The sequence below is a fragment of the Pristiophorus japonicus genome, chromosome 14 (assembly GCF_044704955.1).
Source record: "Pristiophorus japonicus isolate sPriJap1 chromosome 14, sPriJap1.hap1, whole genome shotgun sequence".
Classification (NCBI taxonomy): domain Eukaryota; kingdom Metazoa; phylum Chordata; class Chondrichthyes; family Pristiophoridae; genus Pristiophorus; species Pristiophorus japonicus.
In genome coordinates, this window is record NC_091990.1 from 179,071,377 (window position 1) to 179,093,479 (window position 22,103).

Here is a 22,103-nt window from a genome sequence, read left to right on the forward strand (position 1 = left end):
GCTCGGTAGCACCACTACTGAGTGAGCTGGCTGCGCCCTAAAGGCCATAGCTGCCAGACTGGGCCTGGGTTAGGTGGTGAGAGAACCAACATGAGGGAAAAACCTACTTGACCTTGTCCTCACCAATCTCCCAGTCGCAGATGCATCTGTCCAAGACCGCTTTGGCAGCAGTGACCACCGCACAGTCCTTGTGGAGACAAAATCCCATCTTCACACTGATGACACGCTCCATCGTGTTGTGTGGCACTACCACCATGCTAAGTAGGATAGATTCAGAACAAATCTAGCAGCTCAAAACTGGGCATCCATGAGGCGCTGTGGGCCGTCAGCAACAGAATTGTATTCCACCACAATCTGTAAATTCATGGCCGGCATATCCCTCACTCTACCATTACCATTAAGGCAGGTAACCAACGAGTTCAATAAGGAGTGCAGAAGTGCATGTCAGGAGCAGCACCAGGTATAAGTAAAAGTGAGGTACCAACCTGGGGATGCTGCAACACAGGACTACATGCATGCTTAAACAGCAGAAGCAGCATGCTATAGAGAGAGCTTAAGCAATCCCACAATCAACAGATCAGATCAATGCTCTGCAGTCCTGCCACATGCAGATGTCAATTGCGGCGGACAATTAAACAACTAACAGGAGGAGGCGGCTCCATCAATATCCCCATCCACAATTATGGCAGAGCCCAGCACGTGAGTGCAAAAGACAAGGCAAGTGCAACCTTCTTCAGCCAGAGGTGCAGAATGTATGATCCATCTCGGCCTCCTCCTGAGCTCGCAACATCACAGAATCCAGTGTTCAGCCAATTCGATTCATTCCACGTGATATCAAGAAACAACTGAGCGCACTGGATACAGCAAAGGCTATGGGCCCCGACAACATTCTGGCTGTCGTGCTAAAGACTTGTGCTCCAGAACTAGCCACGACTATAATCAAGTTGTTCCAGTACAGTAACAATACTGGCATCTACCTAACCATGTGGAAAACTGCCCAGGCATATCCTGTCCAGCTAAAGCAGGACAAAACCAATCTGGCCATTTACGCCCTATCAGTGTACTCTCAATCATCAGCAAAGTGATGGAAGGTGTCGTCAAAGTACTATCAAGCAGCAATTGTTCACCAATAACCTGCTCACTGATGCTCAGTTTGGGTTCCGCCAGGACTATTCAGCTCCCGACCTTATTACAGCCTTGATCCAAATATGGACAAAAGAGCCAAATTTCAGATGTGAGCTGAGAGTGACTGCCCATTAAAATCAACATTTGACTGAGTGTAGCATCAAGGAGCCCTAGTAAAATTGAAGTCAATGGGAATCGGCGGGGGGGAGTCTTCATTGGCTGGAGTCATACCTAGCACAAAGGAAGATGGTTGTGGTGGTTGGAGGTCAATCATCACAGCCCCAGGACATCGCTGCATGAGTTCCCCAGGCCCAACCATCTTCAGATGCTTCATCCATTATAAGGTCAGAAGTGGGGATGTTCGCCGATGACTGCACAGTGTTCAGTTCCATTTGCAACTCCTCAGGTAATGGATCCATGCCCGCATGCAGTAAGACCTGGACGACATTCAGGCTTGGGCTGATAAGTGGCAAGTAACATTGGCGCCACACAAGGGCCAGGCAATGACTAGCTCCAACAAGTGAGTGTCTCACCACCTCCCCATGACATTCAACAGCATTCCCATCGCCGAATCCCCCAGCAACAACATCCTGGGGGTCACCATTGACCAGAAACTTAATTGGACCAGCCACATAAATATTGTGGATACAAGAACAGGTCCGAAGCTGGATATTCTGTGGTGAGTCTCACCTCCTGATTCCCTAAAGCCTTTCCATCATCGACAAGGCACAATTCAGGAATGTGATGAATTACTCTTGACTTGCCTGGATGAGTGCAGTTCCAATAACACTCAAAAAGCTCAATCCCATCCAGGACAAAGCAGCCCGCTTGATTGGCACCCCATCCACCACCTTAAACATTCCCTCCATCCACCACCGGCGCACGGGTGGCTGCAGTGTCTACCATCTACACGATGCACTGCAGCAACTCGCCAAGGTTTCTTCGACAGCACGTTTCAAACTCGCGACCATAACCACCGAGAAGGACAAGGGCAGCAGGCACGTGGGAATCTGCAAGTTCCCCACTAAGTTTCATATCATTGTGATTTGGAAATATAATCCCCATTCCTTCATGGTTGCTGGGTGTAAATCTTGGAACTCCCTCCCAAACAGCACTGTGGGAGCACCTTCACTACACGGACTGCAGCGGTTCAAGGGCAATAAGGGATGGGCAATAAATGCTGGCCTTGCCAGCGACGGCCACATCCTGCAACTATTTTTTTTCTAAAAAAGGGTACTTGGATTGAAATGGACAAGTCCAGACTTTCTGTGGCGAGTTTAGTTTGTATCATATCATGCAAGTACAGAAATGTTGCATCATTTAATGCATTTGAACGGTGAGTCAGACAGCGAGATGCCGTTTTGGGGAAGGTTTTCAGGGGTACGGTAGCAGAGTGGTTGTGTTACTGGACTAATGATCCGGAGGCGTGAGTTCTAATCCCACCATAGCAGCTGGGGAATTTAAATTCTGTTAATTAAATAAATCTGGAATAAAATAAAAACTAGTGAAAGTGCTGGATTGACATTAAAACCCATCTGGTTCACTAATATCCCTTTAGGGAAGAAAATCTACTGTCCTTGCCTGGTCTGGCCTGTATGTGACTCCAGACCCATACCAATGTGGTTAACTCCTAACTGCACTCTGAAATGACCTAGCAAGCCACTCGGTTATACCAAACCGCTTCAAAGAAGGATGGACTGCAGCGGTTCTAGTGGTTCACCAGCACCTTCTCAAGGGCGATTAGTGATAGGCAATAAATGCTGGTCTTGCCAGCACTGCGCACATCCTGTGAATTATTTTGTTTTAATCTGATGAGCGGAGCATCTCGGACAGCAACTTTTATCTTTAACCACGCATCTGTGCTCGCCTGATGATTGCAAGTGTCATTAACCTCACCATTATTTTGACAGTAAATTCTGGCCCAGTGAGACAAGCTATTCTGAATTGAAAATATCTGCTCTCATGCACTTTCTAACAGGAAACCTTAGGCTGCCAATTATTTGTGCCTTTTAAAACTTTTTTCTTTAGACTGCAAAGTGTATACAGAACTTGTAAGTGCCCGTTTGATTTAGTATTCTTCACAGTCTAATTTCTGTACAGCACATATGTTACCCACAGGCCCTATGATTCTTTTAGTGCTTGAAGAAAATAATTGCTGTATTGAGCCAGATTGAGACTCCTGCCTCCTATAGCAGCTTTGAAGCATTGATGTTCATATGGAGAAGAAAGGGATAGAAAAGATTATGAATGTAATTTAGTGTGTAATTTACCTGTTGGGTTGTAATTTACTTTTTAACACTTGTGCAAAATGTATTGCATAACAGCGCAATAAACGCTGCATGGTTGGACTATTATATGGTGCTCGTTAAAGTGCATCTGTCTTGCAAGGGAATATTTATTTATCCTGGTCAAATGATAGGGTATCATCAATTTACTTGTGTTATAAAACACTTGTAATTTACATTCACTGCATTGTAATATCTGAAGAAGTTCAGAGACTGATAAATCAGTCGGAATATTATGCATTTACCATATAAAAATCACATTTGTACTGCAAATTGCAGGCATGTTGGAATTAATGGCAGTTTTTTAATTTCTCAGATGAAGTCATAAAATACTGGAAAAATATAGCAATTCTACCAGCCTCTCAAAAGGACTATATTTATCTTTGCTGTGTTTTTTGTGCTGTATTTGTGCGCACCAACGCTCTTTTCAATCTTCCTTGCTGCAATCTCACCCTTCGCAAGGTCCCCGTCGGAGTGGAGTTATATTATACAACAGATGGGCATCTGTTCAACCTCTGCCGCCTCCAGGCCAGATCCAAGGTTGTCCCATCCTCTGTCATTTAACTACAGTACATAGACAACGCTTGCATCTGCGCACACTCGGAGGCCGAACTCCAAACCATCATCAACACCATCACCGAAGAGTATGAGAGCATGGACCTTGCGCTAAACATCCATAACACAAAGGTCCTCTGTCAACCTGAGCCTGCCGCACAGCACTGCCCCCCGATTATTAAAATCCACGTGAGGCCTTGAACAACTTGGACCATTTTCCATACCTCGGGAACCTATTATCAGCAAGAGCAGACATTGATGACAAGGTCCAACACCACCTTCAGTGCGGCAGCACAGCCTTCGGTCACCCGAGGAAGAGAGTGTTTGAAGATCAGGACTTCAAACCCGGTGCCAAGTTCATGGTCTACAAGGTAGTAGTGATACCTGCTCTCCTATATGGCTCAGAGACGTGGACTATATACAGCAGACACCTCAAAGCACTGGAGATGTACCACCAGTGCTCCCTCCGCAAGATCCTGTAAATCCATTGGCAGGACAGACACACCAACGTCAGCGTTCTCGCTCAGGCCAACATCCCCAGCATCGAAGCACTGACCAGCTGCATTGGGCGGGCCACATCGTCCGTATGCCCGACACAAGACTCCGAAATCAAGCGCTGTACAAAGAACTTCGACACAGCAAGCAAGCCCCAGGTGGGCAGAGGAAATGCTTCAAGAACACCCTTAAAGCCTCCTTGACACAGTGCAACATCCCCACTGACAACTGGGAGTCCCTGGCCCAAGACCGCCCAAAGTGGAGGAGGAGCATCCTGGAGGGTGCTGAGCTCCTCTAGTTCTATCGCCGAGAGCATACAGAAAGCAAGCGCAGGCAGCGGAAGGAGAGTGCGGCAAACCAGTCCCACCCACCCTTTCCCTCAACCACTGTCTGCCCCACTTGTGACAGAGACTGGAGGTTCCGCATTGGACTCCTCAGTCACCGAAGAACTCCCGTTTTGGAGTGGAAGCAAATCATCCTCGACTCCGAGGGATTGCCTATGATGATGAGGATGATGATTTTAACTTATTTGACTGGTAACTTTACCCGTTCTCCCTTCTCTTCAGTCCTGTAAGAACATCTGCCTTCCTTTTACAGTTCTAATGAAAGGTCTCTCTTTGTCTGTTCCTTTTACAGATGCTCATCGACCTGCTGTGTATTCCCAGTGTTCTCGTTTGATATTTTAGATTTTCATCGTTATGACCTTGGGGTCCTTGCTTAAATTGCTCACTGTTATTTTGCGATGTTGACACAAGCGGCACTCGGCTTCATCTTGCTGCATCTCACTTCCAGCTGTGGTTATTATCTTTGTTATGTTCAGTGCACATGAGCTGACAACACCTTTTTTGCCTTCATTAATGCCACTCTGACTTGATAGATTCTTGTCTGTTTGTATTTGTAGGACAGTTCTGGAATGAGGCTGTGGAAACGCCGGTGGTTTGCACTCTCAGAATATTGCTTGTTCTATTACAAAGGTGAGAACCCGACTGGCACTTCTTCTTTGTTTTAAAAGACTTTAATCGATAAGTTGGCTAAACAGAAGCCATACACTGATTGATTGATTGTCACTCTTGAATCTAGGTGTTACTTGATGCAATGCATGTCCATTTAATCCCTGACAATGATATTCAAATGCAATGTTGATTTAGAATCTCTCATTTTTCATCCATTCAAGCAGCTTATAAACATAGATCCTCATCGTTCTCTAACAGTTACCCAATTAATCAGTCTGCAGAGACTCTCTCGTAACTCAGAGGGAAATGCACCACCTTATCTGCTCAGTGGGTTAGAAGGAAAAAGTAAGCCAGGGCTGCTACTATTGGTAGCCCACTATTGGAAAGTGAGAACATGTCTGTTGAGAACAAGCTTGGGTTTGGTTATGAAGTGTACTCCCTTAGCACCCATGGTCAAATAGGCTGCAGACAGAGCTAAGGGATCCCACAATCAATGGATCAGATCAAAGCTCTGCAGTCCTGCCACATCCAGTCATGAATGGCAGTGGACCATTAAACAACTTTTCTCTTCTATATCAGTGAGTAACTTTTAGCATTGTTGTTGCCAATTTAAGTGTATCTAAGGGTTAAGTCATGGCAGGAGAGCTCGGACACGTGTTATGCTCCTCCTGTGCTATGTGGGAAATCAGGGACGCCTCCGGTGTCCCTGACAATTATGTGTGCGGGAAGTGTATCCGCCTCCAGCTCCTGACGGACAGTGTTGCGGAATTGGAGCTGAAGGTGGATTCGCTCTGGAGCATCCACGATACTGAGAATGATGTGAATAGCACGTTTAGTGAGTTGGTCTTACCGCAGGTAAAGGGTCCACAGCCAGATAGGGAATGGAAGACCAGCAGGAAGAGCAGTGCAAGGAAGGTAGTGCAGAGATCCCCTGCGGTCATCCCCCTGCAAAACAGATACACCGCTTTGAGTACTGTTGAGGGGGATGATTCATCAGGGGAGGGCAGCAGCAGCCAAGTTCATGGCACCGTGGCTGGCTCTGCTGCACTGGAGGGCAGGAAAAAGAGTGGGAGAGCGATAGTGATAGGGGATTCAATTGTAAGGGGAATAGACAGGCGTTTCTGCGGCCACAACCGAGACTCCAGGATGGTATGTTGCCTCCCTGGTGCAAGGGTCAAGGATGTCTCGGAGCGGGTGCAGGACATTCTGAAAAGGGAGGGTAAACAGCCAGTTGTCGTGGTTCACATTGGTGCCAACGATATAGGTAAAAACGGGATGAGGTCCTACGAGACGAATTTAAGGAGCTAGGAGCGAAATTAAAAAGTAGGACCTCAAAAGTAGTAATCTCGGGATTGCTACCAGTGCCACGTGCTAGTCAGGGTAGGAATCGCAGGATAGCTCAGATGAATATGTGGCTTGAGCAGTGGTGCAGCAGGGAAGGATTCAAATTCCTGGGGCATTGGAACCGGTTTTGGGGGAGGTGGGACCAGAGCAAACTGGACAGTCTACACCTGGGCAGGACCGGAACCAATGTCCTCGGGGGAGTGTTTGCTAGTGCTGTTGGGGAGGAGTTAAACTAATATTACAGGGGGATGGGAACCAATGCACGGAGACAGAGGGAAACAAAATGGAGACAGAAGCAAAAGACAGAAAGGAAATGAGTAAAAGTGGAGGACAGAGAAACCCAAGGCAAAAAACAAAAAGGGCCACTTTGCAGCAATATTCTTAAGGGTCTAAGTTAAAAAGGCAAGACTGAAGGCTCTGTGCCTCAATGCGAGGAGTATTCGGAATAAGGTGGACGAATTAACTGTGCAGATAGCAGTTAACGGATACGATGTGGTTGGCATCACGGAGACATGGCTCCAGGGTGACCAAGGCTGGGAACTCAACATCCAAGGGTATTCAACATTTAGGAAGGATAGACAGAAAGGAAAAGGAGGCGGGGTGGCGTTGCTGGTGAAAGAGGAAATTAATGCAATTGTAAGGAAAGACATTAGCTTGGATGATGTGGAATCGGTATGGGTGGAGCTACGGAATACCAAGGGGCAGAAAACGCTCGTGGGAGTTGTGTCCAGACCTCCAAACAGTAGTAGTGATGTTGGGGAGGGCATCAAACAGGAAATTAGGGGTGTATGCAATAAAGGTGCAGCAGTTATCATGGGTGACTTTAATATGCATATAGATTGGGCTAACCAAACTGGAAGTAATACGGTGGAGGAGGATTTCCTGGAGTGCATAAGGATGGTTTTCGAGACCAATATGTCAAGGAACCAACTAGGGGGGAGGCCATCTTAGACTGGATGTTGTGTAATGAGAGAGGATTAATTAACAATCTCGTTGTGCGAGGCCCCTTGGGGAAGAGTGACCATAATATGGTGGAATTCTGCATTTGGATGGAGAATGACACAGTTAATTCAGAGACAATGGTCCAGAACTTAAAGAAGGGTAACTTTGAAGGTATGAGACGTGAATTGGCTTGGATAGATTGGCGAATGATACTTAAGAGGTTGACTGTGGATGGGCAATGGCAGACATTTAGAGACTGCATGGATGAACTACAACAATTGTACATCCCTGTCTGACATAAAAATAAAAAAGGGAAGGTGGCTCAACGGTGGCTATCAAGGGAAATCAGGGATAGTATTAAAGCCAATGAAGTGGCGTACAAATTAGCCAGAAATAGCAGCGAACCCGGGGACTGGGAGAAATTTAGAACTCGGCAAAGGAGAACAAAGGGTTTGATTAGGGCAGGGAAAATAGAGTACGAGAGGAAGCTTACAGGGAACATTAAAATGGACTGCAAAAGTTTCTATAGATATGTAAAGAGAAAAAGGTTAGTAAAGACAAACGTAGGTCCCCTGCAGTCAGAATCAGGGAAGTCATAACGGGGAACAAAGAAATGGCAGACCAATTGAACAAGTACTTTGGTTCGGTATTCACTAAGGAGGACATAAACGACCTTCCGTATATAAAAGGGGTCAGAGGGTCTAGTGAGAAGGAGGAACTGAGGGAAATCCTTATTAGTCGGGAAATTTTGTTGGGGAAATTGATGGGATTGAAGGCCAATAAATCCCCAGGACCTGATGGTCTGCATCCCAGAGTACTTAGGGAGGTGGCCTTGGAAATAGCGGATGCATTGATAGTCATTTTCCAACATTCCATAGACTCTGGATCAGTTTCTATGGAGTGGAGGGTAGCCAATGTAACCCCACTTTTTTAAAAAAGGAGGGAGAGAGAAAACAGGGAATTATAGACCGGTCAGCCTGATATCGGTAGTGGGTTAAATGATGGAATCAATTATTAAGGATGTCATAGCAGCGCATTTGGAAAGAAGTGACATGATAGGTCCAAGTCAGCATGGATTTGTGAAAGGGAAATCATGCTTAACAAATCTTCTGGAATTTTTTGAGGATGTTTCCAGTAGAGTGGACAAGGGAGAACCAGTTGATGTGGTGTATTTGGAATTCCAGAAGGCTTTCGACAAGGTCCCACACAAGAGATTAGTGTGCAAAGTTAAAGCACATAGGATTGGGGGTAGTGTGCTGACGTGGATTGAGAACTGGTTGGCAGACAGAAAGCAAAGATTAGGAGTAAATGGGTACTTTTCAAAATGGCAGGCAGTGACTAATGGGGTACCACAAGGTTCTGTGCTGGGGCCCCAGCTGTTTACATTGTACATTGATGATTTAGACGAGGGGATTAAATGTAGTATCTCCAAATTTGCGGATGACACTAAGTTGGGTGGCAGTGTGAGCTGCGAGGAGGATGCTATGAGGCTGCAGAGCGACTTGGATAGGTTAGGTGAGTGGGCAAATGCATGGCAGATGAAGTATAATGTGGATAAATGTGAGGTTATCCACTTTGGTGGTAAAAACAGAGAGACAGACTGTTATCTGAATGGTGACAGATTAGGAAAAGGGGAGGTGCAACGAGACCTGGGTGTCATGGGTACATCAGTCATTGAAGGTTGGCATGCAGGTGCAGCAGGCGGTTAAGAAAGCAAATGGCATGATGGCCTTCATAGCGAGGGGATTTGAGTACAGGGGCAGGGAGGTGTTGCTACAGTTGTACAGGGCCTTGGTGAGGCCACAGCTGGGGTATTGTGTACAGTTTTGGTCTCTTAACTTGAGGAAGGACATTCTTGCTATTAAGGGAGTGCAGCGAAGGTTCACCAGACTGATTCCCGGGATGGCGGGACTGACATATCAACAAAGACTGGATCAACTGGGCTTGTATTCACCTGGAGTTCAGAAGAATGAGAGGGGACCTCATAGAAACATTTAAAATTCTGACTTGGTTAGACAGGTTAGATGCAGGAAGAATGTTCCCAATGTTGGGGAAGTCCAGAACCAGGGGTCACAGTCTAAGGATAAGAGGTAAGCCATTTAGGACTGAGATGAGGAGAAACTTCTTCACCCAGAGAAAGTTGTTTAGGCCAATTCACTAAATATATTCAAAAAGGAGTTAGATGTAGTCCTTACTCGTAGGGGGATCAAGGGGTATGGCGAGAAAGCAGGAATGGGGTACTGAAGTTGCATGTTCAGCCATCAACTCAGTGAATGGCGGTGCAGGCTCGAAGGGCCGAATGGCCTACTCCTGCACCTATTTTCTATGTTTCTGTTTCTAACTAATAGGAGGAGGAGGTTCCATAAATAGCCCCATCCTCAATGATGGCGGAGCCCAGCACATGAATACAAAAGACAAGGCTGATGTGTTTGAAACCATCTTCAGCCAAAAGTGCCGAGTGGATGATCCATATTGGTCTATCACAGAAACCAATCTTTAGCCAATTCGATTCACTCCACATGTTATCAAGAAAGGGCTGAGTGCACTGGATACAGCAAAGGCTATGGGCCCTGACAACACTCCGGTTGTCATGCTGAAGACTTGTGCTCCAGAACTAGCACTCAATGCCTATGTTCATACATGAGCACAGGGCTGAAATCCTGGAGCATATGGAGCCATATTCTAGGGTGAGTCAGTATTTCAGGGGAAGAGGAGAGAGAAAATTGGAGAGGGGATAGAAGAACAGGTACTGCAAATTATTTCAGCAATTCATTTTATTTTGAACATTGTCAATCTGATACCGCGATTATATTTGAATGCTGATTCTGTCTCTGATAAACAGACATTGCTGAACTTAATGACGTGAGTACATTTTCTGTTATCCTTGCTATGCTAGTGTTTAATTCTTGTGAATGAATTGAGGAATAGGATAGATAATAATGCACTGGCAATATCAAATAATTGTAACACTTAATTCGAAAGGAAAAGTGATTGTTAATCTGATATTGCTTATCTGTTAAGTGTTTAATAGAATATATGTGTTTTTTAATTTGTCTAATTTATATTTATGCTTTTGTCAATGAAAATCTATTTAACTCTGACTTCTTCAATACTTCATGGTTGGCATTTGAATATGCATTTCAAAACTTTTTAATATTTCAATTATACGTTACTTTTATGAATTGGTTAATTGGAAAAGAATCTTGGGTTAGGGAGTGGAAATCAGCCAGAGTTTATCCTTTTGATTGATATCAAATAGCCACTGTTGCAATGTGTGTGTGCATGTGGTTGTTGAGCGATGACAGAATCAGGCTTGGTTTTGATGGCCTTCATGTTTGAATTGCCTACCTACACTCACTGTCTAGTTATGCTTGGGTGAGGTATGGGACGATTCCTGGACCTTTAGAATCGCACCGCACATGTGTCACAAACTTCAGGATATGAGGTGCTAATTGAAGGGTGGAAATACAAGAATCATCAATATTCTGCCTTGATGAAAATTGTCGCTGTAAAAATAACAGTGTGCTGTCGCATTTTGGCAGAGTTGAAAAATAATTTTTATCTTGTGAATGTAATAACATAGAAAGTAGGTGCAAGAGTAGGCCATTCGGCCCTTCGGGTCTGCATCACCATTCAATATGATCATGGCTGATCATGCATATTCAGTCCCCCATTCCTGCTTTCTCTTCATACCCATTGGTCGCTTTAGCCGTAAGGGCCACATCTAACTCCCTTTTGAATATATCGAACGAACTGGCCTCAACGACTTTCTGTGTTAGAGTGTTCCACAGGTTCATAATTCTCTGAGTGAAGACGTTTCTCTTCATCTCGGTCCTAAATGGCTTACCCCTTATCCTTAGACGGTGACCCCTGGATCTCGATTTCCCCAACATCGGGAACAGTCTTCCTGCATCTAACCTGTCCAATCCTGTCAGTATTTTAGATGTTTCTATGAGATCCCCTCTCATTCTTCTAAATTCCAGTGAATATGAGCCCAGTTGATCCAATCTTTCTTCATATATCAGTCCTGCCATCCCGGGAATCAGTCTGGTGAACTTTCACTGCACTCCCTCACTAGCTAGAATGTTCTTCCTCAGATTAGGAGACCAAAACTGTACAATATTCAAGGTGTGGCCTCACCAAGGCCCTGTACAATTGCAGTAAGACCTCCCTGCTCCTATACTCTCATCTTCTCGCTATGAAGGCCAATATGCCATTTGGTGCCTTCACTGCCTGCTGTACCTGTATGCCAACTTTCAATGACTGATGAACCATGACACCCAGGTCTTGTTGCACCTCCCCTTTTCTTAATCTGTCACCATTCAGATAATATTCTGCCTTCCTGTTTTTGCCACCAAAGTGGATAACCTCACATTTATCTACATTATACTGCATCTGCCATGCATTTGCCCACTCACCTAACCAGTCCAAGTCACCCTGCAGCCTCTTTGCATCCTCCTCACAGCTCACACTGCCACCCAGCTTCGTGTCGTCTGCAAACTTGGAGATATTACATTCAATTCTTTCGTCCAAATCATTAATGTATATTGTAAATAGCTGGGGTCCCAGCACTGAACCTTGCGGTACCCCACTATTCACTGCCTGCCATTCTGAAAAGGACCCATTTATTCCTACTCTTTGCTTCCTGTCTGCCAATCAGTTCTCTATCCACATCGGTACATTACCCCCAATACCATGTGCTTTAATGTTGCACACTAATCTCTTGTGTGGGACCTTTTCAAAATCCTTTTGAAAGTCCAAATACACCACATCCACTGGTTCTCCCTTGTCCACTCTACTAGTTACATCCTCAAACGTCTAAGTATGTGAAGTAAATGAAAATAACTTAATATTGTAATGTATTTTGTATTGCACAGACAGCAGAGAGGAGACTGTGTTGGGCAGCATTCCTTTGCCCAGTTATGTAATCTCACTGGTTGAACCTGAGGATCACATAAGTCGCAAATATGCTTTCAAGGTAGGACTCTGCAATAAATTTAGCACATAGAGATTTAAAAACTCTTATTTGTCAAGTACTTCTGTAAAGGTATAAATTATAGCTTTGAAATTATAGCTTATAAACGCAGTTAGATTTGCAAGGTCTCCTAGCTAATTTGTGATACAAAATAACTCTGGGCTCACTGAATGGCTTATTTAAAGACACCGCCCAGTGTGTTACTGAGCCATGAAATCAGTCGTTGCTGTTTCTGCCCAAGATGTGCTCCTAGTGGTGCGGGCATCCAGTGCCAAAATTTAACAAGATGACCTCCCCTTGACATCAAATACTCTGGAGGGGTCAGAAATGGAGGTCATCTGGCACTTAGGCCAGCACAGTGGGCCCGTAGATTTTAGGCCCTTGGATCTTTCCTCACTGATATACCAGTCAGTCGAGTGAAGCTAAATCAGAATTAGCTGTGTATTACTAACTTTAATCTACTGCTAATTACTACTGAAGAAATTTGCTTGCCATCTGTGTGCACATCGCAAACAGAAGAATGTATCATGAGTACAACCGCAATCTTGTATTGTTCTCGTTGCTGAAATTTACGTTATAACCATTATCAAATGCAACCTTCTACACTGTTGGCATTAAATTGTTGTCTTTCGGGTGTAAGATATTTCTAAATTGTGACTGAAAATAATGAGGGCGTTGAAAATTATGAGTGTGAAATTGAGTGATCTTTGTGTTGCTGTTTGTTAGTTATTGGTTAATTGTTTGGTACTAATGGCCAACAGCTTCATTAACAGTTTTCCCGTGCTCTGGCGGAGGTGAAAACGAGAAGAAGGCATGAATCAGTATATTCTCAATTTCTCATTGCTTACTCACTGTAGCACGGTTGGTCTGCTTTGAGCTTATAAATACTGATCTATTTGGAAACTATACAATTGTAACTCACCACAATCTCTTAACATTGCATTATATTGTGAGAATGACTGAGTTCCCTAATCGGCTTATTCATTGTATAAAAGGAGCTATGGAATCCAGACTTTCCAAAGTGAACAGATGTTTCAAATTAAATATTTAATAGCATTAATAGTCTTGCTCATAATAAATTAATTCGTGGCTTGAAGCAATACTGTTATCGTGTAATATCTGGATCAAGCTTCCATGTAATTGCTGGTGTGTAAAGATACATATGAGCAATTTATATGGAAAAGACCTTCTGATCCATCCTGCCTGTCCCACACAATTGTCATACCTTGTACGTCACAATAGGTATACTCTCCACCCCACCCAAAACGAGATGATGATCTGGAAGAGGCTAGATTAAAATTCCAGGCCAATTTGGGGAACAAATGTGGGAAATTCCTCTCTGACCTCACCAGGTGATCACAACTAGTCCAGGAGATCACTGTGACCCTGAATTGTATGCAGTAGCCACCTGATGTATAAGGTGATTTCCACCCCAGCCTCAAACAGGTCCAGCTCTTGCTTGAAGGAATTCAGAGAATCGGCATCTGCCACACAAGCAAATAACCTTTTCTAGAGGTCAACTATTCCATGGGAAAAGAACCACCTCCTAACATTTAACCTAGCTCTGGCCTTGTACAACTTACAATTGTGATCCCTGGTCCTCCCTAACCTGTTCAATTGGTCAACTCAAACACAATTTATTCCCTTCAGCACCTTCTAAACCTCAATCAGGTCACTGCTTTGTCTATGTTTCTCTAAAGCGTAGAGTCCCAGCTTTTTTTTAGCCTATCTTGTTAACTAAGATGCTTTAAACAGAGAATTAGTCCAGTGGTCCTCCTCTACATCCTTTTCAAAGCCTCAATATCACCCACCATGTGAAGAGACCTAAACTGGACACAGTGAGGCTGAAATTCAGTGCAGCCAGAAAGCTGGCGGTGTTAAGGCCTTATTTCCCCGATTAGCGCCGCAAAGTTTGCGCCGGCCATTGGATCCAAATTTAGCTTTTGGATCACAAAAGAAGTGTTCCAGTCTTATTAGCCCTTCAAACCTGAAAGTTTGCAGTCTTAATTTGGGCATTATTCCCACGGGAAATTTACCCTTGGGGCGATGTGGCAGCTGCCATTGCAACACAGGCGCGAGGGAACGAGCGTATCGGTGCTGCTTTGGAGAGGATGACCGAGGCGCTGCAAGAGTTGACGGAGCGTCTAAGTGCTGTCATATCTGGTGGCTTTCAGACTCTGGCTGCTCTCGTGCAGTCACAGCTGGATGCCCCCCCGCGACCTCGGTGTTGCTTTCGCGGCTGGGTCTACCACGGGCCACGGGGGGACCTTCCGGTGTGGCGCCACAGCCCCGACCTGAGCTCCCTCAGATTGGTGGTGGTGGTGGTGGTGGTGGTATTGTGCCGCCCCGGTGAGTGACTCGGGCTCCTCTGGCCAGGAATAGGGATGATGCGTTGCTTCAGGCTCGCAGCATTCCTGGCCCCAGACCTGTCACTCCGCCAGTGCCTCCATTGCATGGCCTCGCCCGAGCCAAGTCAGACTGAACCCTCCCAGGAGGGTGTGGTCCAGTCTCCAGCCGGCCCTCCCAGGCCCAAAGCTGCTCGAGGGTGGGACACCTGCAGCTTCCACACGGGGGGAACACAACAGCCTTCCTCGACCCCTGAGGCAGCCACAGGGGACACACTGAGGTGAAGTCGCAGGTTAGGCACGCGTAAGATCATCATAGGCAGTCCTTCGAAATTGAGGATGACTTGCTTCCACCCTAAAAGTGAGTTCTCAGGTGGCTGAACAGTCCAATGCGGGACCTACAGTTTTTGTCACAGGTGGGGCAGACAGTGGTTGAATGAAAGGGTGGGTGGGGAGCCAGGGGTTGCCGCACACTTCTTCTGTCTGCGCTTGGTTTCTGCTTACTCTCGGTGAAGAGACTCGAGGTGCTTGGCGCCCTCCCGGATCCTCTTCCTCCACTTTGGCCGGTCTTGGGCCAGGTATGCCCAGGTGCCGGTGTGGATGTTGCACCTTAGTAAGGAGGCTTTGAGGCTGTCCTTGAAGCGTTTCCTCTGTCAATCTGGGACCTGTTTGTCATGCCGCGGCTCCGAGAAGAGCGCTTGCTTTGGGAGTCTCGTGTTAGGCATGCGGGCGATGTGGCCTGCCCAACGGAGCTGATCAAGCGTGGTCAGTGCTTCGATGCTGGGGATGTTGGCCTGAGCGAGAACACTGACGTTGGTGCATCTGTCCTCCCAATGGATTTGCAGGATCTTGCGGAGGTAGCATTGGTGGTACATCTCCAGTGCTCTGAGGTGTCTGCTGGAAATAGTCCACATCTCTGAGCCATATAGGAGGGCGGTTATCACTACTGCCCTGTAGACCTTAAGCTTGGTGCCAGATTTTGAGGTCCTGGTCTTCAAAAAAAAAAACACTTCCTCAGGCGACCGAAGGCTGCACTGGCACACCAAAGGCGGTGTTGGACGTCGTCATCGATGTCTGCCCTTGCTGACGGTAGGCTCCCGAGGTATGGAAAATGGTCCACATTGTCCAAGGCCTCACCATGGATTTTGATAACCGGGGGGCAGTACTGTGTGGCGGGATCAGGTTGGTGGAGGACGTTTGTCTTACGGATGTTTAGTGTAAGGCCTATGCTTTCCTGTGCCTCGGTGAAGGTGTTGACAATGGTTCGGAGTTTGGCCTCCGATTGTGCGCAGACTCGAGCGTCGTCTGCGTACTGTAGTTCGATGACCGAGGATGGGACAACCTTGGATCTGCTTGAAGGTGGCGGAGGTGGAACAGATTCCATTTGTTACCGCTTGGAATGCAGAGCTGGAGCGATGGTTCCAATCTGAGCCCCTGGATTAAGATTTCAGTTTTCTATCTGTGAATCTCGGGTTCTCGATTTAACTCTCGTTTTTTTTCCCCTTTTCTCTTTTTATTCTTATTTCTCTCTCTCTCTCCCTCCCAATCAAATTTTCTCATTCTATGTCTTATTCCCTTTCCTCAATTCTATCTCTTTCTCCTTTTTCTTTTGCTCCCTTTCCTCTCCCTCCCGCCCGCTCTCTCTCTCTCTCTCTCTCTCTCTCTCTCCCGCCCGCGCTCTCTCTCTCTCCCGACGGCGCTCTCTCTCCCGCCCGCTCTCTCTCTCTCCCGCCCGCGCTCTCTCTCTCTCCCGCCCGCGCTCTCTCTCTCTCCCGCCCGCGCTCTCTCTCTCTCTCCCGCCCGCTCTCTCGCTCGCTCGCTCTCTCTCTCTCTCTCCCGCCCGCTCTCTCGCTCGCTCGCTCTCTCTCTCTCTCTCTCTCCCGCCCGCTCTCTCGCTCGCTCGCTCTCTCTCTCTCTCTCTCTCCCGCCCGCTCTCGCTCGCTCGCTCGCTCTCTCTCTCTCTCTCTCTCCCGCCCGCTCTCTTTCTCCCCCCCTCCCTCCCTCCCCCCCTCCCTCCCTCCCCCCTGAGTGCGGATTCTGTGCTGAGCATCCTGAGGTCTGGATCTTACCTTCTTGTCTCTCTCTCATCCCATGGCTCTGAGATCCCTGCCACTGTGCACAGGCCCTAAAAGCTAGCGGGAGCACTGTCAGCTAAAGGGCCGGCTGTTTCACTCTGAAAATGTGTCCAGGGGCGGAGAGGCAGCGGTGCGCACTTTTGGCGCGTCCATACTGCCGCAAGTCCCACACTGCCACGAAAGACGGCGGTGGCCCACACCGCTGCAAGACCTCCTGGGCAGAATCTATGTCGAGGCGGCCCGTTGTGCGCAGAGTGGCGGCCATTCGATTTTAACGAATGGCTGCTGCAAACGGGCAGGAAGGTTCCTTCCCAGGACCGTGAATTTCAGGGCCAGTATTCTAACTGAGACCTGACCAAGGTCTTGTATCAGGACAAAATAGCATGCTTGGCAATAACTTGTTGTCAATTGTCCTATCAATGCACCCCACACCCGACTCGCTCGAGTTATTGCTTCACAGCATTGTACATGTGATTTGTGCTCAAGAGCTCCCAGATCTCTTTCTTTCACCACCTGCTTTAATGCTTTTCCCTGAAGGCTGTTTACGCGGGCTCAGCATTCACCCTGCCCACATGCATTACACTGCACTTTTCCACGTTAAACACCATTTGCCAGTCACGCGCCGAATCCCCCAACACGTCAAGATCAGTCTGAAGCAGTCGATCATCATCTACAGTCCTGACACTCGCACAAATCTTAGTATCGTTTGAATATTTGCAGATCGTGCCCCCAACACCCGCATCTCGATCGTTAATAAAAATATTAGAGAAATACAACAATTTTTTTTTTTTTTGTTGCTGACTGACCTAGGCTGCATTCCAAAACAAGCAACAATCACATCTACACTTGACTCATGTTAATAAATGTTAACTTGTCATAAAGCTCCACACCACTCTGTGTCAGGAGGCACACAAATAACCAACAGTGCTGTGGGAAACCATGGAGTGATGAAATTTAGGCCTGCACCTGCAGTTCCTGACATAGATCCTGCACCATTGCTGAGTAAAGGCCAGATACATCCCACAGGAAAAGTAAAATAAACCTCTAGTCTTAATGGAACTTATTGGACTTTTTGGTATTGCCTTATTTTCTCTCGTTGGACAACAAGATAAGATGAGGTAGCAGCACTGAGTCCCTGCTCCAGCAAGCACACCACCTCTGAACAGGCCATGTGTGGGGGTTTATGGAGCATCAGGCTTGTCAAGGACCACCGTTGAAGGGGCCATAAATTACATCCAGCCGATTTCATAAGTACCTATGTCCTACAACTAGTTTGTTGCATCCGTCGATCTGTAAGTCAATAAATCATTAAATCAAGTGCCCCCTAATTAAAGGGGAGGCACTAAAACCGACAACTAAACAAATGAGACTTTAAACATTAAATGGTCAAATTAAAATTTGGTTGCCGGGGGTGATGATGCACTCCAGTCCCTCCGGTGCTCACCTCTCGCGGAACGCTGTGAGCGTATTGGAAGACACTGTGTGCTCCATCTCCAGGGACACCCTGGCTCGGATGTAACCGCGGAGGAGAGGCAGGCAGTCGGGCTGAATGACCCCCTCGACCGCCCGCTGCTTGGACCGAGTGATGGCCTCCTTGGCCATGCCCAGGAGCAGTCCTATGAGGGGGCCTTCCGACCTGCCCGCTCCCCTCCGCACAGGGTGCCCAAAGATCAGGAGTGTGGGACTGAAGTGCAACCAGAATTTGAGGAGCAGCCCCTTCAAATGTTGGAAGAGGGGCTGCAACCTCACGCACTCAACATAAACGTGGAACACGGACTCCTCCAGACCGCAGAAATTACAGGCGGCCTGGGAGCCCGTGAACCGACTTAAAACTTATTGCATGGGACTGCTCCATGCAACAACCTCCAGGCCAAGTCCGCAATAAATAAGAGGAGGACTCCCACGTAGAAAGCACTCCATTGGGGCCCCCCTGCCAATGTCCTACATAACGTAATGTCACCAACTACTTCATGTGTGAAGGAAATAAGCAGTGACCTGTCCCCTAATAATTGCTCGTATTAAGAGTGGTAGTCTGTAGAGTTACAAGTGTGTGCATCAGCCAACTCTGCATATAACCTATATTTGTAATTGATAGTCTCACTGCCATTGCTTTAAATTGTGGGTGAAGCAAATTAGTTTAAATTGGTTTGTTTTCTTCTCTCTATCTCATCCTTGCTATCCAATTGAGGATGTGGGCCAGGTGACCTACTCCACTGTTTATGTGCATCTGTTTAGCAACGCAGTTATGAAGTTGAGGTCTGACCTGGATTTAGTTCTGCTCTCTCCCTTTAACTTTATTTGACTTCTCTCTCCTTCTCAACTTTATTTGTAGACTTGGGGGATTTGTTGTGAAAGCAGGATTGAGGTCCACTGCACACACATGCAGTTAGACTTGAGTTGCCAGGTAAAGGCAAGCACCTCCGATTGGGTGTGCATTGCACCTCCAGTATCAATGTTAAAGGGACAGTTGCTGCTTCCATGTTAGCGCCTGTCCTTCCCTTTACAGTATGAGTGAAATCAAGAATTCACTGTGGGAGCAAGCTGTGGTCATACAATCATATCATGCTCTTTGAGACTGTGCATTCGTCATTGGCATACTACCATGCTAATCTTAAATTAAAAAAGAAAGAGCATACATCTGCTGAATTTCAGAAGGACAATCTAGTCTATGATCTGCTGCAGGGTCTAACACCATGCACAGATTCACATAGCTACATTGTACTTTAGCATCCATATTTGTCACAAACCCAAGAGAAAACATGCTGTACCGTTAGCTGACAATGTGTCTGAGGAAATACCATTTATTTGTCAGGATAAACTACTGTCCTCACAGAAATGTTCAAAACATTCAACAACAAGATAAGACAAGTTCTATTTATGTGGATGAAGGCTTACTGTACAATACGCCTCAAACAGAATTCCTAACGCTCCCTTCAAATTATCCCAAGCCATTTGGGGAGAAAACTTGACATTGTTCAACTGTACATATGCCCAAATATAGCATCTAGGTATGACATAACTTTGCAACAGCTGTTTTTAATTTAACACTGCATTATTTAAGAATCAGATGCAAGTCTGTAACTAAGTTTCAATGCAATTAGCCCTGTACCTGTATGCAAGGTCATTTGTATATAACCATACATTCAAGGAAAAATAGAGAGCAGCTAATTTGGTCCTGTCTTTCTCAGTTAAAATTGATCATTGCCCAATCGATGCAGTGGTTTGAAAAGAGCTCCAAATCTAGAACTCCCATGATGCTGTCTGTGCCTGTACAACATTCTGACCTCTTCATGTGCTTTGTGGTGTTTGGGGATGAGATAAGTACTAATAGATCCCTCCACCAGCCTATATAGGCTTAATTAGAAAATACCTGAAAATAGAATAATTCCAAAAACTTTAGGCTTCCTTGACTTGTCTCCTTTTTTAAAAAAAATGTAAATGTCACCCACCTCCATAAAGGAATATTTTGTGCCTATTTTTATCAGTCTGAAGCAAGAACAATAAAGGTTGCTGTACTCCTTGAAAAGAAAATGAACCTGTTTTATTCGAGTGAGAAGGGATTGATCATGAGCATCTGCTCCCTGATTGCCTGGAGTCAAGTATGAATCTGTTTTCTGTAACTACATCTGTTGAGGTAGAGGTAATTATGTGTCTATATTCATGTATTCTGCAAAGGCTCACACTCTTTGAATTGCATCTCTAGATTGAGCTTTGTAAACATAGCAGACAGCCATTATCTACCATAATGGAGGGATACTTGGAGAATCATTGAATTGGGTGGATAATTGTGTGTATCCAGATTTTGTTCTCAATTGTATTGTATACCCAAGGCACAGAAATTAAGAAAAGTACAATACAAATACCAGAGGAAACTTTAGCTTAGAGCTGTACCCGCTCTCGTGCTGTAACTTTGCTGAAGTGCAACAGAAAACTCGTTTACAGCGATGGAACAGGAGCAGCTCCAAGACAATTCTGGTTTTACTAACCAAGAAAAGATTGAATACATTTTTTAAAAATAGATGTGCAACTAGGTAGCATCTTGTTTACGGTTATGTTCTGTAAAGCTTGTGGTAGATAATCAGGATTGCAGATTAGGGGAGTAGAGATAAGTGGTCCAGTTATACTTGTAACTTGGAAGCCAAACCCGATAGAAAATTGAACTTGCTCTCCTTCCTGGTGTTTTCCCCCCTCCCTCTCTCTCTTGGGCATTGAAATATTGGTGGATAGTTGCGGTGTGAATCTTGTCCATCTCCTGTGCCCCCAATCCATTTCAAGGCAGAAATAGAAAACCTGTCACCCAATGGTATATAAAGGATATACAATGTATACCCACTTTCAATTTTTGCTGACAAGTTTATGCTCATTTTCTGAGAGTTAGAAACAGTGACATGCAAGAGTTAAATGGACCTCCACCCACGACGCCTCAAACCTTAGTCCTACCCCTTTGAGCCCCTTCCTCCCCTGTCCTGTCCCCTACCCTAGTCCTCTTGCTGCTGCTGTAAAAGCTGAAGGTATGGAGTTTCGGCATGGTTTCCTCCCCGATATCAGCGTATATCAGATGTGGAGTATCCACAGTATTCTTTGCTGGTTCACAAGTCCATTCGCCCGCAGCAGACCCCGCCCATGAAGCTGGCCATGCACCCAAGGTTGGAATGCCGAGTTTCCACCGATTGCATCCGTTTGGGGTGTTCATTATACTGCACCCAGAAACTTGGGCACACAAGCACCCGTGATCACATGAATCCAGCATGAATCACCTGTACCTGCAGTGACCAGCAATTAATTGAAGCAAAACCATGTTGTATTTCCCCTGTTGCTGCTGCTGCAGCAGTTACTTTAATTTAAACTGAATGTTGTGGTAAATAACCACTCTCGAGTCTGCAATGTCCAGCAAGTAAAGTGTTTATTTGAGCATATGCAAGGGAGTGACCCTCAGTTACCTGAGATATCACACTCAACAATACAGAGTTTGCAACATACATTTATAGGACACAAGTTACTGTAACTTG

General features: G+C 45.9%; 1 protein-coding gene across 4 annotated transcripts in view; it reads left to right on the top strand.

Annotated features, from left to right (window-relative positions):
- The window catches only part of plekha7b (pleckstrin homology domain containing, family A member 7b), a 612,799-nt gene that overhangs the window by 420,556 nt on the left and 170,140 nt on the right, over nucleotides 1-22,103 (top strand). For all 4 annotated transcript variants that reach the window (XM_070899897.1, XM_070899898.1, XM_070899899.1 and 1 more), the window contains 2 exons: nucleotides 5,362-5,434; nucleotides 12,577-12,677. In XM_070899897.1, coding sequence (XP_070755998.1) covers nucleotides 5,362-5,434; nucleotides 12,577-12,677 — 174 coding nt within the window. The remainder of the gene's footprint in view (nucleotides 1-5,361; nucleotides 5,435-12,576; nucleotides 12,678-22,103) is intronic.